At 51.9% G+C, this 18,062-nt stretch overlaps 1 protein-coding gene across 11 annotated transcripts in view; it reads right to left on the bottom strand.

The window, feature by feature from the left end:
* Positions 1–18,062, bottom strand: part of RIMS1 (regulating synaptic membrane exocytosis 1) — a 292,497-nt gene that overhangs the window by 48,354 nt on the left and 226,081 nt on the right. For 7 of the 11 annotated variants that reach the window (XM_054162531.1, XM_054162518.1, XM_054162520.1 and 4 more), the window contains 2 exons: positions 13,291–13,403; positions 4,530–4,696 (listed from right to left, as the gene is read on the bottom strand). The exons of 1 other annotated variant lie outside the window; for it this stretch is intronic. In XM_054162531.1, the coding sequence (XP_054018506.1) occupies positions 4,530–4,696; positions 13,291–13,403 (280 nt within the window). Of the gene's footprint in view, positions 1–4,529; positions 4,697–13,290; positions 13,404–15,697; positions 15,842–18,062 lie in introns of those variants that run through there. 3 more of the 11 variants (XM_054162526.1, XM_054162525.1, XM_054162528.1) reach the window with 3 other exon arrangements.

Here is an 18,062-nt window from a genome sequence, read left to right as displayed (position 1 = left end):
CTGACACAGCTAGCAGACCCTGGCACACAGCTAGCAGACCCTGGCACACAGCTAACACTGACACAGCTAGCAGACCCTGGCACACAGCTAACAGACCCGGGCACACAGCTAACACTGACACAGCTAGCAGACCCTGGCACACAGGTAACAGACCCTGGCACACAGCTAACACTGACACAGCTAACACTGACACAGCTAACAGACCCTGGCACACAGCTAACACTGACACAGCTAACACTGACACAGCTAACAGACCCTGGCACACAGCTAACACTGACACAGCTAACACTGACACAGCTAACAGACCCTGGCACACAGCTAACACTGACACAGCTAGCAGACCCTGGCACACAGGCAGACCCTGGCACACAGCTAACACTAACACAGGTAACACTGACACAGGTAACACTGACACAGCTAGCAGACCCTGGCACACAGGTAACAGACCCTGGCACACAGCTAACACTGACACAGCTAGCAGACCCTGGCACACAGGCAGACCCTGGCACACAGCTAACACTAACACAGGTAACACTGACACAGGTAACACTGACACAGCTAGCAGACCCTGGCACACAGGTAACAGACCCTGGCACACAGCTAACACTGACACAGCTAGCAGACCCTGGCACACAGCTAACAGACCCTGGCACACAGCTAACACTGACACAGCTAGCAGACCCTGGCACACAGCTAACACTGACACAGCTAGCAGACCCTGGCACACAGCTAGCAGACCCTGGCACACAGCTAACACTGACACAGCTAGCAGACCCTGGCACACAGCTAACAGACCCGGGCACACAGCTAACACTGACACAGCTAGCAGACCCTGGCACACAGGTAACAGACCCTGGCACACAGCTAACACTGACACAGCTAACACTGACACAGCTAACAGACCCTGGCACACAGCTAACACTGACACAGCTAACACTGACACAGCTAACAGACCCTGGCACACAGCTAACACTGACACAGCTAGCAGACCCTGGCACACAGGCAGACCCTGGCACACAGCTAACACTAACACAGGTAACACTGACACAGGTAACACTGACACAGCTAGCAGACCCTGGCACACAGGTAACAGACCCTGGCACACAGCTAACACTGACACAGCTAGCAGACCCTGGCACACAGCTAACAGACCCTGGCACACAGCTAACACTGACACAGCTAGCAGACCCTGGCACACAGCTAACACTGACACAGCTAGCAGACCCTGGCACACAGCTAGCAGACCCTGGCACACAGCTAACACTGACACAGCTAGCAGACCCTGGCACACAGCTAACACTGACACAGCTAACAGACCCTGGCACACAGCTAACAGACCCTGGCACACAGCTAACACTGACACAGCTAACAGACCCTGGCACACAGCTAGCAGACCCTGGCACACAGGTAAGAGACCCTGGCACACAGCTAACACACACTGGCACGTAGAGCTAACACACACTGACTTCAGAGCCACAAAACACTGAGATGTGGCTCCAAGTGTCATAATCTGGAATGGTGGTGACCAGCAAGAGGAGGGAGGTGCCCTCATGAGATGCTACCTGAGTGCTGCCTCCAGCTCTAGTGTCCCCAGCATAAGAGGGACATGGAGCTGCTGGAGCAGGTCCAGAGGAGGTGATCAAAGGGCTGGAGAACCTCTCTCGTGGGGACAGGGTGAGAGAGTTGGAGCTCTTCAGCCTGGAGAAGAGAAGGCTCCAGGGAGACCTAATAGCAGCCTGCCAGTACCTGAAGGGGCTACAAGAAGGCTGAGGAGGGACTTTTCACAAGGGCTTGGAGTGATAGGATGAGGGGGAATGGATTGAAGCTTGAGGAGGGCAGATTGAGACTGGAGATGAGGAAGAAATTCTTTGCAGTGAGGGTGGTGAGACTCTGGCACAGGCTGCCCAGCGAGGCTGTGGGTGTCCCCTCCCTGGAGGTGTTCAAGGCCAGGCTGGATGAGACCTTGAGCAGCCTGTGCTGGAGGGGAACATGGCAGGTGCCCATGGCAGGGGGTTGGAACTGGATGAGCTTTAAGGTCCCTTCCAACCCAGCCCTTTGTATGATTCTATGAAGAAATAACTGTTGACAAGCCCAGGATAGGACAGACATTGCCTGAAGTGACAGAACCTCCAGCGGTCCAAACTGAGGGAGAGAGGGCAAGAGCAGCTCAGGCTGGGGATGGGGAGCACCGGAAATGGCACCCACTGCCCTCCTTGGCTGCAGCAGGCTAATTGCAAAGGTAGCAGCCAAGGACCATTCCTGACAAAGGATCATACAAAGCAGGTTTTACTCAGTGTGCCAAAGTGTTTGTGACAGGGGTCCACAGAGGGAATCCCTGTGCAGACAGTGCAGGCAGGCTGCTCTGCTTGGAGCCCTCTGTGCAGGGTAACCACTGAGAAGCTACTGAAGGGAACCAACTTCATACACAAAGGCCACCTCCTGAGCCTGCCTGGCAGCCCTTCCATTGCCTACAGCTGCACCTCCTGGTAATGAGGCTGTACCCTGGCAGGATGCCATGCAGGCTTGGAGCAGACTGATTCCCTCCTCAGGAATCAATTCATTCTCCTTGTGTCTTACAATGCTTCAAGCCAAATGAAATTGGTAGATTAGACAACCAAGCTAAGCCTCCTGGGGGGAATTTTCTCATCAAGCTAAAGGAAGACAGAACCAATCCACTGGAAGAAAAGCACTAAACCAAGAGCAGATTATCAAGGGTGAAAGGGATATTTGGTTACTGACAAGGCAAATGAATTAAACTACTTTTGAAGCAGAGATATCCAAATTACTATAGAAATACTCATTTCACATCTAGTGGTTTATCATATGCATGGCAACAGCAGGATAAAAGCAAGCAGGTAGGGAAGGAGAGAAGGAAGACAGAGACAAAAGAGAGAGAAGGAGGAGAGAAGGAGAGGAAGGAGAATAGGAAGGGGAGAGAGAAAGAGCAGAGAGAGAAGAAGAAAAGGAGGAGGTGGAAGGAAGAGAGACAAAGGATAAAAGGAGAGAAGAGGAGAAAGAAAAAAGGAGGGAGAAGGAGGAGGGAGAAGGAGGAGAGAGAAGGAGGAAAGAGAAAGAGGAAAGAGGAGAAAGGGGAGAATGAGGAGAGAGAATAGCATAGCATAGAATAGAACAGAATCAACCAGGCTGGAAAAGACCTTTGAGATCATCCAGTCCAACCTAGCACCCAGCACCATCTAACCAGCTCAACCATGGCACCAAGTGCCTCAGCCAGGCTCTTCTTAAACACCTCCAGGGATGGGGACTCCACCACCTCCCTGGGCAGCACATCCCAAGGGCCAATCTCTCTATGAAGAATTTCTTCCTCACCTCCAGCCTAAACCTCCCCTGGCACAGCTTGAGACTGTGTCCTCTTGTTCTGGTGCTGGGTGCCTGGGAGAAGAGACCAACCCCCACCTGGCAACAACCTCCCTTCAGGGAGTTGGAGAGAGCAACGAGGTCTCCCCTGAGCCTCCTCTTCTGCAGGCTAAGCAACCCCAGCTCCCTCAGCCTCTCCTCCCAGGGCTGTGCTCCAGACCCCTCCCCAGCTTTGTTGCCCTTCTCTGGACACCTTCCAGCAGCTCAACAGCTTCCCTAACCTGAGGAGCCCAGAGCTGGACACAGGACTCAAGGTGTGGCCTAAGCAGTGCTGATCACAGGGCACAAGGACTTCCCTGCTCCTGCTGGCCACACTTCCTGATGCAGGCCAGGATGCCATTGGCCTTCTTGGCCCCCTGGGCACACTGCTGGCTCATGTTCAGCCTACTATCAACCACTGCCCCCAGGTCCCTCTCTGCCTGGCTGCTCTCAGCCACTCTGAGCCCAGCCTGTAGCTCTGCCTGGGGTTGCTGTGGCCAATGTGTAGAACCTGGCACTTAGATGTGCTCAATCTCCTGCCCATCTGTCCAACCTGGCAAGGTCCCTCTGCAGAGCTCTCCTACCCTCTAACAGCTCAACTCCTGCCCCCAGCTTGGTGCCATCTGCTCAATGCCCTCATCCAGATCATCAATGAACATATTAACGAGCAAAGAAAAAGGAGGGAGAAGGAGGAGAGAGAAGGAGGAGAGAGGAGAGAGAGGGGAGAAAGAGGAGAGAGTAGGACAGAGGAGAGGGAAGGAGAAGAGAAGGAGGAGGGAGAAGGAGAAAAGGAGGAGAGAGAAGGAGAAAGAAGGAGAAGAGAAACCCAGAGCTTTTATGAAAGAGGATTCTGGATAACAAACTCCTGCAATGTTTCTGCTGTGATACCTTCTTGGCACCTAGACCACACTGACTCTTGGCCAGCAGTGAGCTGGCAGAGGGCATTCAGCTCACACTTGCCACACAGCTGTGAACCTGCCACCTCCTCACTGCCCTGGGCTGCAGATCCACCCCACAAGTGCTGGGCAGCTCAGGCTTCCAGGGAAGGCAGTTCAGGTGTGCACAGCATCCCCACACACCGTGAGGTCACGGCCACGGGGCTCCTGCAGCTCTGGCTGGGTTCTGGCACTGGGGCAGAGGGGGTTGTGAGGATGGAAGCTGCTGTGGGCACTCACCTGATTCTGCCCCGGGGGCGTTCAGATTGCTCTGACATAAAACTTGTGCTGCTGAGGCGTGAGGCACTGCTGGTTCTGGAAATGGCTGACACGTCACTGACATCACTATCTGATGATTTGGCAGAGACGTTATCACAACTTCTGTACTGCTCTGTTTGTATCTTATACTAGAGATCAAGAAAAGAGAGGGTGAGCAGGCTCATCACAACAGAAGGCACACATTGAGACAACAAACTGACCCCACTCTGACACTTCCCTCTGCCTGCTGTGAGAGCCCACAGCAGTGTATGGGATTCAGAGGAATCCTCCCTCAGGTGACCTCTGTGTGTCTAGAGAAGAAACCAAACATGGAGAGACTGCAAAGGCTGCAGGGACAGCGGCAGGCACCATGGCTGCAGAGCAGAGCAGCTTGAGCTTGGAGGTGAGGAAGAAGTTGTGCAGCAGGAGGGTGGTGGAAGCCTGGCAGAGGTTGCCCAGGGAGGTGGTTGAGGCTCCCTGCCTGGAGCTGTTGAAGGGGAGGCTGGAGAGGGCTGTGGGCAAGCTGCTGGAGTTGGGGCTGTCCCTGCTGAGTGCAGAGGGCTTGGGCTGCCTGAGCTCTGCAGCTCCCTTCCAGCCCAGCCCATTCTGTGACTCTATGATTCTGTGGCAGTGATGGACCACATGAGACACTTGGGATAAATTACAGCTTTGGATGTAGGCTGCTGGCTCTTACACACATGGGAAGTGTCAGAAGGAAATACTCATGGAGCAGACAGACAGACATCTTCTCAAGGACATGAATGCAACCTTCTGTTTATTACAGGTTCACAGATTGCATTGGGCTGGAAGGGTCCCTCCAAGGGCATCTTGTCCAGCACCCCTGCAGGCAGCAAGGACACCTCCAGCTGGAGCAGGCTGCCCAGGGACACAGCCAGGCTGAGCTTGAATGTCTGCAGGGATGGAGCTTCAACCACCTCCCTGGGCAGCCTGTGCCAGTAGTTCACCACTCTCATGGTGCAGAACTACCTCCTGATGCCCAACCTAACTCTGCCCTGCTCCAGTTCCAAACCATTGCCCCTGGTCCTATCCTTACAGCCCCTTCTAAACAGTTCCTCCCCAGCCTGCCTGTAGGTCCCCTCCAGATATTGAAATGCAGCTCTAAGGTCTCCCCACAAGCTTCTCATTTCCATCCTGGATAGCCCCAACCCTTTCAGCCTCTCTTCATAGGAGAGGACCTTTTTCAGTTTCCCAGATATTCAAAAGGCTGCTGTGAAATCTGTGTACAGAGTGAGCCTGGGCCAGGAGAGCTGCCTGTGAGTCTGAACAAAATGCAATGCTCCATCAAGCTCTGGGAGTTGACTTCAGTGCCTAGGTTCTGACCACCTCAAAACAGCTCTCTGTAGCTTGGTGCTAGAGGACAAGGCAGGCAGAAAGAGGGCTCCGCAAAAATGGTCTCTGTCAGCCAGATCAGCTCCCTGGGCTGGGTGTTTTCCTGTGTTCACATGGGTGAGAGCTAGCAGCAGGAGCAATACTTGGACAGGGGTAAAAGTTATTCCCCCTGTGCTAAGAGCAGAAGTTTCGACTAGTTGAAAGCAGCTGCACCTCCTCACCACCAGCTGCACAATGCTCTTGCTGCTCACATCATCAGTCACACACAGAGAAAAGGAGGCTGCAGTCCCATCAGTGGCCTAAATCCTTGCTCACACAGATTCAAGGAAGAAACCACTGTCAGGGGTACAAAACCAAAAGCCACTGCTAAGGCAGCCTTGGCTGGGAAGCCATTGACCCCACTGCCAGGGCACAGGCAAGCTGCTCCCATGTGGGGAGAGCAGGCAGCTTCTGACACCACACTCGAGGGACTTCACCTTCCAGGCCTGTGCTCTGCTGAACTGCAAGAGGGAGAAATTTCTGTATGAATTATACACAGAGCTGTGACAGTCCCCAGCTCAGCCAGGTGCTGGGCTGCAGGCTGGCAGCTGGCAGAGGCTGTACTTTAACTTTCCAAGCCTGACAATCATGAGCTCGGGTGGCTGCAGACCTCCTGTCAGGTTTATCTTCTGCTCTGCTGCTTTTCAGCAGCATATTTGGAGAACTCTTGGTGAAAGATCTATGAGGAAGCTAAGAGGGGCAGAGAAGGGAACAAACAGGGTACCTGGCACTGGCTGTAAATACATCAACCTGTAGGAGAAATGGAGGCTGTAGAAGGCTAGTGTGTGCTGCAGGCTCACCCAGCTCCTGCACAGCACACATGAAAAACACAAACCAAGCCCTTAACAAAGACCTGGGGGGGTGACCTGAGGAGGGTAACTGAGCAATACCCTGTGAGAGGCTTGCCCTGGCTGGCTGACTCCAACAGCTGTGGCACAGCAGCTCTGCTTCACTAGAGGCGAGTCTTCACCTTCAAACACTGCAGATGACTGCAGAGTCCCTTGGAGCGGCAGCAGGATGGCTTTGAGCTCAGGCACTGGCACGGAAGCAGATGGAGCAGCGCGCTGGTTTGGTGCCGTGCTTAACACAGAGGACTCCTCAGCTCCAGTAGTTCAAAACATTTTCAACCCTAGCAAAGACTTGGTCAGAGCTTCTCTTTGGCAGTGCCTTGTGCTGACTTCTCTGAATAGAGAGGGGGTTAAGGTGAGACTCTGCCGATGCGTTTACTCAGCTCACCTCTTGGGCATGGCTGGTACAGCCTGCGAAACAGCTGTGCTGCCTGCTGTCTTCTGACTGCAAAAGAACCCTCTCAGCAATGGAAACACGAAGCACTTGGGTTCTTATCGGTCCTGTTTCCTAATCATGGAACATTTCCATTCCATTGACTGCTGTACTTTCCTTCTAAAGCCTAGAAATAAAGACACCTCAGCAAGATGAAGGGGGAAAGCTTTTTGCTCAGGTTAAACACAGATGTTCAGAGGCTGAAAAAATGGAGGGTTCATTTTTTTCCCGTTGAGCTGCCCCACTTCAGAGCCAGCCTTGATATTTTGTGTGAAATTCCCACACAACTCCTAAGGAATCCTTTAAGCCTTCCCAAAATGAGGCAGCTCAAAGTATGGAAAGCATCTGGACACATGGAATGCTGTGGCCTTCCTCTGAGCTAAAGAGAATTGCAATCTGCAGAAGAAATCATGGTCCTATCAAACACCAAAATCCCAGTGAAGTGGGGAGGGATTTCACCCTTCCTAAACACTGGACCTGTGTCCAGGAATTCCTCCTCCCCAGGAGAGGCTTTTGAAGCTCTTTAGCGTCCAATCTAACCGTGGCATCTCTCTCAGCTACGTGAAACAGTGCCTCAGAAACAGCTCCATGCTCTATTTGTGTCTGCTGAAGACAATCTGACCTCTCCTCCACCCTCATTGTGATGCTTAATTACTTTTCTTCCTCACCAAAAAGTCCCGATTCTCTTTGTGGCTGCTGGTTTGAGCGTGCATCCAGGGAATGTGGAATGGCAGAGGATTCCTGTGGCCCCTGAGCAAGCATGGGGTGCTGCTGGAGAAGGTTGACACTGTCTAAGCTCTCTCATCAAGGGGACCATCAAGGCCAGAGGCAGTGAGTTCCTTTGTCCTGCTGGAAGCCTTTCTTCTTCTCTAATGTTGAGGCTGCTGGCAGTGTCCCAAGCCCCACCTGAATCTGTGGATTTAGCACAAAGTTGAAGACAGTGAGCACTATGCCACGGGGCAGGGGAAGAGCCTCTGTTCCAGGTGCACTGACTCTGCCCCAGCTTCCATGGGCTGGGGAAGGTGAGGAGAAGAGAGGAAGCACAGAGCATGGAGCTGACTGGTTAGGATGCTGGGAGAGAAGTCAGAAATCCCAGCTGGGTATTCACAGCTGCTCAGGGACTCAGTCTCATCAAATTCAATATCAACATGAAACCAATTACTGTTGCAGGGTCCTCAGCCCAGGCACCATCCCTTGCAAGGGAGGGCTAAGGACAAACCCTCACTGTGTCTTGCTCCTTACAGTTCAGCAGCCTGTGCAAGGTGGAATTGCTCTGTAAATGTCAGACTCAAATGCTGACCAGCAGAGATTGCTATGCTGGTAAACAGAGAATTTTATGTTGAGGAGATAGAAAACCAGCTGAATCCCTGCCTTGTACCTGCCTTGGTACACCAGGCACTGAGCTACTGCATGAAGCATCTCTTCCTAAAGGAGATCTTTGTGCCATGGTCGAGCTTTTACTGCCCCTTTACACACCATGCCAGGGCTGTGATTCAGCAGAACCTGAAGACCCTTCCTTGCCTTCACAGAAACAGAGATGAGTGGAAGAAGTGCTGCTGCTGCAGGCTAATGCTGAGTGCTGCAGCTTTTGGACTTTACTGCTTCTTCCAGATGCAGCCCCTCCTGTAGCTGCTGCTCCTGCTGCTCTCGCTGTCCCCTGGAGGAGGCATGCAACTTTTCCTACTGACTTGCTATCTACCCCTTGTCAGCACAAGCTAACAATCAGTCAGCTCAGCTAAGAGACAAACAAAGTGGAAGCAGTTTTGAAGTGAAACTTTTTTTCACCCTCAGATATAGCCAGAAGTGGCCAGGACTGCTCCACAAGGCAGCCAGCATCAACAGAAGGAAATGTTCCTGTTGCAGGACTCCTGGACCTGAATCATTCAGAAGGAAAACATCCCGAGCTAAGAACCAGTTCTTTGGTATCTGCAGCACAGTAATGTCTGTGGGTTTCCAGCTGGGCTCAGGAGAAATGTGATGCTCATCCAGAAAGCTTCTGCTCCTCCTCACTCTGCATGGATCTGTCAGAGTCCTCTGTCTGCAGCATTGTGCAGCACCAAAACCAAGTGAATTGTCAGTGCCATCACTCCCCAGCCTCTCAGAGGGTTAAAGCTGGTGTGCCACTTGTGTTCCAAGGTGCATCCTTTAGCCCATTAGGAGAGCTGCTGACCTTCACAGTAGCTTCAAGAGCAGTTCCCGAGGAGTAGCTCTGGTGTTTTAAACACGAAGAGCTGCTAGCTTCAGATGCCCAAATGATCTGTGCTGGGTTTTTTCAGTCTAAGTGCCTGAAACATAAACAGCTGAGATGCAGCTCTGCCATTCACTTCACCGCCTGTGGAGCTGTTGCTGCTTCTGCACCAGCAAAAGGAGAGAGTGAAAGAGGGATGATGAACTGCAGATGTGGGAACATCAGTGGGAAGAGCAGAGCTGTGAGGCAAAGGACTGTGCTCCAGGAATGCTTCTACAGCTCCTCAATGACTGACAGTGGCAGCAGTTTTGCTGACCGGAAGGCACACTTAGAAGTCTTTTAATAGTTCATTATCATGAGATTATCTTCCACATTCATCAGTGTTTGTGTTTCTAGGCTTGCTTCCCAGAAACACGGAGAATACAATAGCTCAGAGCTGTGAGAATGGAAGGAGTGCGCTGCAAAAGAGGTGATAACCTCTGGAAATACATGCCTTACAAAGTGATTAAAGTGAGGAGATTAAATGGGGATTAAATGGGGAAATTAAAATGAAGAAAGAGCAATCCAGGCAAGAAATGTTAAGGACTAGACTCATCCAGGCAATTAGGCAGGTCTTGAGATCACCACTACCTTTGGAGCCACCTGATTCTCAAAAGTGGGAAAGAAACCTTGTCAGGAAAGGCTGAATCGGGCACAGAGCACCTGGAGCTCTCTGAGTGCTCACACAGGGTTCCTCTGAATGCTGCCAGGGTTCATAGCCCAGCAGCTGGCACCTCCATGTGTCCAGGCCTGGCCTCTGACTCCCAATAGCATCTTAGGGGCAGCGCACAAAGCCCAGCAAACAGCACTGATTCTGAGTGATGCTTCCCTGAGCTATGTCCAGCTCAGCTGCTGTCAACACCACTCAGATGCCTGACAGGGAACAGCCAAATGAGCTACTCAGACCATGGGAAAACTGCAGTGAAGCCCAGGAGTCAAAAGAATGGGCCTGAGTTGTGTGAAACGCTGCCAGTCCTGGAGGCACTGTCAGGGCAGTGGACAGTAGCAAATAGGTTTTCTTGAAGGAAATATTTTTTCCTCTTGAAGGTGGACAAAAGTGCATCAAAAGATGCTCACTGTCTGCACATAGCCCTAACTGCCTTGCCCAGCATCCCATAAAACTCAAATCAGCTTCCCAGCATCCTGAGTCTCCTACCCAGCCTTTCCTTGCAGACATGAGCTACCAAGCGAAGCCCACAGAGTGCCACTGCACTGATGCCATGATTGCACTTTGGTGCTAAATGCTTTCCAGTCACAGAGAGTCTGAGCAGAGTAAGCAGTGCACCTAAATATAGAATGATGTCCTTTCAAGAACTGCAGCGCTCCATCTGTGACTGCTGAGTACAGAGACCTAGCAAAGAAGAAGTGTTGTGCCTGCTCTGGAGAGCTGTGGCAGCAGAGGGACTGTGCTCTGTGCGTGGCACCTGGAACACACAGCTTGCTGGATTTGGAATGAAAAGCCTGATTCAGACTTACTGTCTCTTAAAGCTATGCAAACCCAGCACTGTGCTACCAAAGTGTTTTGATTCAAACACTAAACCTGCAATAACGCCTGGCCCCTGCAGCCTCACCAATAGAGAAGGCAGCAGACAGAGGCTTAAAGCTCTTCCTGAATAGAATCACAGAATGGTCTGGGCTGGAAGGGCCATCCAGAGCTCATGCAGTCCAAGCCCCCTGCACTCAGCAGGGTCAGCCTCCACTAGAGAGGGTTGTTCAGAGCCTCACCTTGAACAGCTCCAGGCAGGGAGCCTCAACCACCTCCCTGGGCAACCTCTGCCAGGCTTCCACCACCCTCCTGCTGCACAACTTCTTCCTCACCTCCAAGCTCAGTCTGCTTTGCTCTCCTTTGAAGCCCTTGTCCCTGCAGGCCTTTGCCAACAGTCTCTCTGCAGCCTTCTTGCAGCCCCTTCAGGCCCTGGCAGGCTGCTCTGAGGTCCCCTGGGAGCCAGCCCTTTTCCCCAGTCTATAGAGTTGGTTTTTTGGTCTTATTTTGTAATTTATTTAGCTGTTCAGAATGTGACCATTTCCCATCCACCACTCAGTATTTCCCCTGGAACTGAAGGGAATAGGAGGGGAACTCTGTGAAGGTCTTGCAAACAATGAGGCACGAAGACCTACGCAAATGCTGCAGAGCAGTTACCCACTGGGTAACACCATTTATGGCTGTTTAAAACACAGATGTTTACCAGTATTTACACCACATCCCATGGTGCTGGCTTACTGAGAGTGAGACATTGGAAAACTGAGTGGGAGACATGACAAAAATTGGGAGAAATGGCAAAAGCCATCTCATGCAGTCCCTGGTGGGGGGAGGGCTTATTTCAATATAAAACATGTTTAAACTGAAGGGATTCATTTTGCACACACATCATTGACCACTAAAGAGCACTGATATGCCACCATTGAGCAACTGAGAGCCTAAACCCTGCCTTCCCCTCATGAACTTTCATTGCAGCACTACCTTCACAGTGAGGTGGTCCCACAATGGACACATCCTTATGTCTCAGTCCCCCAGAGGGGCAGGATGGGATCCAGGGGCACCTGGACAGGCTGCAGAGGTGAACCCAGCTGAACCTCAGGAGGTCCAACAAGAGCAAGTGCAGGGCTCTGCAGCTGGGCTGGGACAATCCTCACTGGCAGCAGAGGCTGGGGGAGGAGGGGAGAGAAGGAGGGGCTGCAAGAAGGCTGCAGAGAGACTGTTGGCAAAGGCCTGCAGGGACAGCAGCAGGGCCAAGGGCTGCAAAGCAGAGCAGAGCAGCTTGAGCTTGGAGGTGAGGAAGAAGTTGTGCAGCAGGAGGGTGGTGGAAGCCGGGCAGAGGTTGCCCAGGGAGGTGGTTGAGGCTCCCTGCCTGGAGCTGTTGAAGGGGAGGCTGGAGAGGGCTGTGGGCAAGCTGCTGGAGTTGGGGCTGTCCCTGCTGAGTGCTTGGGTTGGAGCTCTGGAGGTCTCTTCCAGCCCAGCCCATTCTGTGAGTCTATGAATATGTATTTCAAGAAAGGAAATACTCTGTGACATGATTAGGATGCACAAAACCTATGCAAACACGAGAGCAGCTGCACAGGATTGGATCTAATTCTGCCCAGCTCTCTACATGTCAGACAAGAGCAAGAGCCTGGAGCAGAACACAGAAGTAGGGCCACCACACCACGATACTTCATAGAGTCATAGTAGGACCAGGTTGGAAGGGATCCTTAAAGGACATCTTGTCCAACCTCCCTGCAGCAAGCAGAGACATCTTTACCTAGATCAGGTTGCTCAGGGCCCCATCAAGTCTGACCTTGAACGTCACCAGGGCTGGGGCCTCCATCACACCTCTGGGCAACCTGTGCCAGTATTTCACTACCCCCATTGTAAAGAACTTCCAATGTCCAAATGTCCTCTTCATGTCCAAACTCCCTCCCCATGTCCAAACTCATTCCCAATGTCCAAACTTCCTCTCCATGTCCAAACTCCCTCCCCATGTCCAAACTCATTCCCAATGTCCAAACTTCCTCTCCATGTCCAAACTTGCTCCCCGTGTCCTCACTTCCCTGGCTTTGCCATCCTCCCAGGATCTGCAGGCCAGGCCCTTCCTAATCTGGGGGGTGACACTGCTTTGTTCAACAGCTGTGGGAAGATCTTTCTTCCCTGAATGAGCTCTGAGGTGTAGCTCTTTGTTTGCAGGTTGGTTTTGGGTGATGTCAAGGCCCAGTCCAAAGCATCTCAGAGGTGGGTAAGACCAAAGCTACGGCTGCGAGCCGTTTCCGCCAGGCTCCCCAGCGCAGCCCTCTGGAGTCATATTCACACAGCACGAGGCTCATGCCTTCCATTTTCAAGCCCAAGCATCATTTGAACACTGCTGACTTTACCTTGGAATATTGCTCACGCTCATGTTCTTGGCTAGAACCAGACCCTGATGTCTGATTATAACGGTGCATTTTCATTTTCATCTGTCTCGTTCGCTCCTCCACTACTAAGCTTGCTGCAAAAACACACAATGAGAATGAATTAAAAAGAGTGAACATTTCTGGGGGGGAGGAAAGCAAAGCAGAACAAAACAAAAACCAAACAACAAACCAAATGGTTTAGCAACAGTTGTAGCTCATTTCCACCTCCACGCCACAAAGCGATATACACACATGTAGAACGAGCAGGGTGTCGACACAGAACAAAGGAGGCTCCTGCCAAAACCAACCTCCTCCGTTGCCAGCTCTTTACCTGCACAGGGGCAGGCATCCCAGTTCCCTACACATAACCAAGCTGGTGCAACAGGGGTGAAAGGACTGAGGTGACAGACTCAGTTGTAAACCTGTGAAGTGTTCTGGGTGCAGGGGACACAAACTCAGGACCCTCTAACCATATAATTGCTTAGATGTAGAAAGCATTACAGTCAGAAGCCCAAGGAGGAATTCATTAAACAGCTATCAAATCTATCTTTCATAACTAACTCCTTAAAACATAGCTGCTTACCATAGCTAAAGACAATCTGTGGGAAAGAATTTCTCCACTCAACCAGTGCAGTAACAATCCACATTCTGGCAGCAATGTGGCTGTACAAAAGCTCCTTTCAGAGCACTGCTTTGCTCCCTGCTGCTCACTGCCAGTTCCAGGAGATTGCTTGTCCTTGTGCTTTCAGCTCCCCTTGAAAACCCTTCATTTATATTTATATAAAAGAACTCTGATCTTAATCTTTCAAGGAGTTGTGGTGCTGGAGAGCACATCTGCTTCAGTGTGACCAAGTGGTGGTAGTTCACAGTGGCTGTGCCTGCCACGGGAAGATCACCTTGCACTCAAGAGCAGTGTGGAAGCCCCTGGGCTAAGGCTCCCTTCAAACAAATTCACCTCTGTGGCAGTGGATCCTTTGGAGAGGGAGCTGCCTGTTCTGCCATCCCCAGTGAAGGCCAGAATGCTAACTGCAAAGGAACAGCAGCAAGGGCAGTCCCTGGGAAACCAGCACTTTGTAACAGGTGTGGAAGTAGAGACCCAAACAGGCATCAACAGTACCCACCCTAAAGCCTAGGAGTGCTCACTGTGTCCACTGTGCTCTGACAGATCACAACATCCCAGAACAACAACTCCCCGCAGCTGGAACTCCGCGTATGTGTGTGTCTGTCTGTGTCTGTGTGTCTGTCTGTGTCTGTGTGTCTGTCTGTGTGTTTGTCTCTCTGCGTGCAGTCACAAATTCCAGACTGGCATTTTGCTTGGGACCCTCTGCTTGGGCTGAGCCATGGGTTTGTATCGAGTCTCTGCAGTAGGATCAGTTACAGCAGCCAAGATTTCAGTGAGCAGCCCCTCCCCAGACCAGTGACAGAGAGACAGCAATAGAGAAGCTGCCTGGAAGCAACTGTCAAGAACCAAACACAGGGAATTTTATATTACAGACCCACAGAGCTGCCAGGGCTGGAAGGGAGCTCAAGGCTCAGCCAGTCCCAGCCCCCTGCCGTGGGCAGGGACACCTCACCCCACAGCAGGTTGCTCACAGCCACCTCCAGCCTGGCTGCAAACACCTCCAGGCAGGAGGCTGCCACCACCTCCCTGGGCAGCCTGTGCCAGGCTCTCACCACCCTCACGGGGAACAACTTCTTCCTCACAGCCAATCTGAATCTCCCCACTTCTAGTTTTGCTCCATCCCCCCCCAGTCACTCCCTGACACCTTAAAATTACTGGGAAATGAAAAGTGTGCTGTTGGGTAAAGCTCATTAATGAGAATCAAGAAGCACCAAAGCTCTCTTGCGTGGGGTGGATGCAGTCACTTCGCTGTGGGACTCTTTACACAACTACTCTGTGTGTGTCTGTGCTCTGCAAGCACAAAGGCACAGAAGTGAAACAAAGCCACTCAGGGCTGGGCATTGCACACTGCTCCTGCAGCAGTCATAGAATGGGTTGGGTTGGAAGGGATCTCCAAAGGACACCTGGTCTAGTCCCTGCAGTCAGCAGGGACATCCTGCACTGCACTGGGCACATCCCATCTGTGACCTGCTCGTGGGAGTGAGGAACTGGCTGTGCACTGGTTGGGTATGAAGGAAACAGACAAAGAACACCACTGTGAGAAGCAGGTTGTTTTCATGTTCTCCTCCCACACTCTTTTGAACACAGAAAATTCCATACAGAAGGTGACATTAAAATTCTGCTGCAGCCACCACTTGAAGGCAGGAAATAAAAGTTATCAGCATCATCCTCCATCTCCCACAAGCAGAGGGTCCCCTCCAGGAGACTTCTGCACCTTCTGGGCCCAGAGGTGACTCCAGGTGACTAATGATGTTGGTAAATGGGTACCTTCATTGCAATGAGTCCACTTCCACCATCAGATATGCAGGCACAGCTCCAATGACTTCAATGGAAGTTGCATGGAGGTATCTGAAGGCAAAATTCAGCACTTTAGGTGAAATTTTTAAAGATGGCCTCGTTTGTAAGGACAGATATGAAAGGATTAGGATACCTCAGTTAGTGACTGAAGCATCAAGCCTCAGGTATCTTAATCCTGTCATACATGCATGAGGTAGGCTGAGGTTATCAGCTCGGGGAGGGAGAACTGAGACCCCTTTAAAAATTCAGCCCTGCCTGTGTCTGGTGCATGGCTCACAGCTGCTCCAGCAAGGACCCTCTGCATCCTGTGACTGGTGGTGCTCCCCCCTCTCTGGGGGACACATAGGCTAAGCCATGCAGGTGACAGAATGCTGCTCTGGGTTATTTACCATGCCTGGCAAAGAACATTCTACACAGGATGCTGGCTTGGTGACTCTGCAGTCAAGGAGGGCTAAATGTTCAACCCTGTAGGCTGTAACTCCTGATTTTTATGCTGTGTTTAAATCCCTAACCTTAACAGCAGACCTACATCCTGCTGCTCATTTCCAGATCTCAGCATCTCCCCATGAGGCCTGTGCAAGGAATCTGAGTTCTCTGACAGAGAGACTCGGGGGTGTGCACAAAGTGGAACTCAGCACCAAGGAGCTGAGGATGGCTTTCCAAGCAAGCAAATGTGAGAAGTGCTAAACCTGCTCTGAAGAACACAACTCCTGTTCTCTCCAGCTGTGCTCACCATGAGCATCTGAGCTGCATCTAGCTCAGCTCTGGGATGGACACTTCCATCTGCCTGGGATAGGCTTTGGCTGTTAATCACAAGAAGCAGGAAGAGCTCTAAGGCAGGAGGGCAAAGCACACTGGCAGGAGCTGTACCACCACCATCCCATCACAGTGCTCTCTGCAACACAGCTGCTGCCACAGACAATGAAAGTTTGGCATCAACAATGCTTGCTGAGCTCAAGCTGCTGCTCAGCAAAGCAGGGATCTGCTTCCTTTTAGGACACCAGTATTCACAGTGGTTTTGCTGGAGAGCTGCACAGTAATTTCCAGACTGGAGCAAGGTAATCCCAAGAACTTTAAACTCCAGTGTGGTCCCAGAATTCAGGATGTGGACATTCACCAGAGCTGTCTCCAGTCAGTGGTGCAGCTCCCACGAGTGTCAGCTGTGAAGATGTGTCACACCCTTTGGTGGCAGAGCTGTGGCGGTCATCTCTTTGCCAAGAGCTACTGATGCAGATGGGAGATCAGTCATAGAATCACTTAGGTTGGGAAGGACCTCCAAGATCTTGGAGTCCAACCATTAACCCTACTCCAGCAAGCCCAGTAGAAGTGAAAGAGGAGAACTCCTTGGGCAGACTGCGTCTGTAAGGCCTGGGAGTTTGGAGCTAAGCCTTTCTGTGCTGCCAGCCCAGGTGGAGGCTGTGCCAGAGCGATGCACATGAACACTCAGGCCATGCAGGAGAGAGGAGGCACACATGCAAATGGAATCAAGGTGTTGGACTGCAATTCCATTGAAACATTTGTAAAGCAGGCTGACTGCTGTCATCCCAGGTGTGCTGGGGCTGGCTGGCTGGAGGCAGTGTTCTTCACAGCAGCCTGCGTGGTGCTGAGCTTTGGATGTGTGACTAACACAGAGCTGTTAACACATCAGTGTTTTAACAGCTGCTGAGCTGCACAGCACAGGTCCTTCCCTGGTGCTCAGGCAGCCTTGCCCTCCCAGCAAGCAGGCAGGAGACTGGGAGGGGAAACATCAGGGACAGCTGCCCACCCACTGGCCACAGGGATGTTCCACACCCTCCAGCACCACCCTCGGCAAGAGAACTGGTGGTAGTCTTTCTAAAGTAGCCGCTGCTCAGGGACTGGCTGGGCAGGGGTCTGCTGGTGGGAGGTGGTGAGACTGCCTTTGCATCACTTGGGTGGGGTTGGTGGAGTTTCCTTTTCCTTCATTTTTTTTTTCTCTGCACTTACTGAACTGTCTTTATCCTGGCCCATTACTGCTCTTCCAGTTGTCTCCCTTGCCCCACGGTGAAGGGTGGAGGAAGACAGCAACTCTTGGGTGATTAGTTGCTGGTTCAACCAACCCACCACACCAAGCTACCAGGAACCAACTGCCCAGGGTAGTTCTGACTGGTCTTACATCAAACAAACCAAGGTTCCCTCAGCTATCACTCCATTTATTGTTCAGCTCACTGCCAAGTCCCAGCTGGCTGCCACTGTGAATGAGATGCAAAGGAAGAAGGCTTGGTCCACAGAGATGAAAACCAGCTCCCATCCCACAGCAGGGCTACCAGCTCCTGCTGGGTCTCCTCTTCATGAAGACTGCAGCACTTGTGTTGCA

The sequence above is a fragment of the Dryobates pubescens genome, chromosome 6, assembly GCF_014839835.1.
Source record: "Dryobates pubescens isolate bDryPub1 chromosome 6, bDryPub1.pri, whole genome shotgun sequence".
NCBI classification, from domain to species: domain Eukaryota; kingdom Metazoa; phylum Chordata; class Aves; order Piciformes; family Picidae; genus Dryobates; species Dryobates pubescens.
This window is presented reverse-complemented; position numbering and strand designations above follow the sequence as displayed.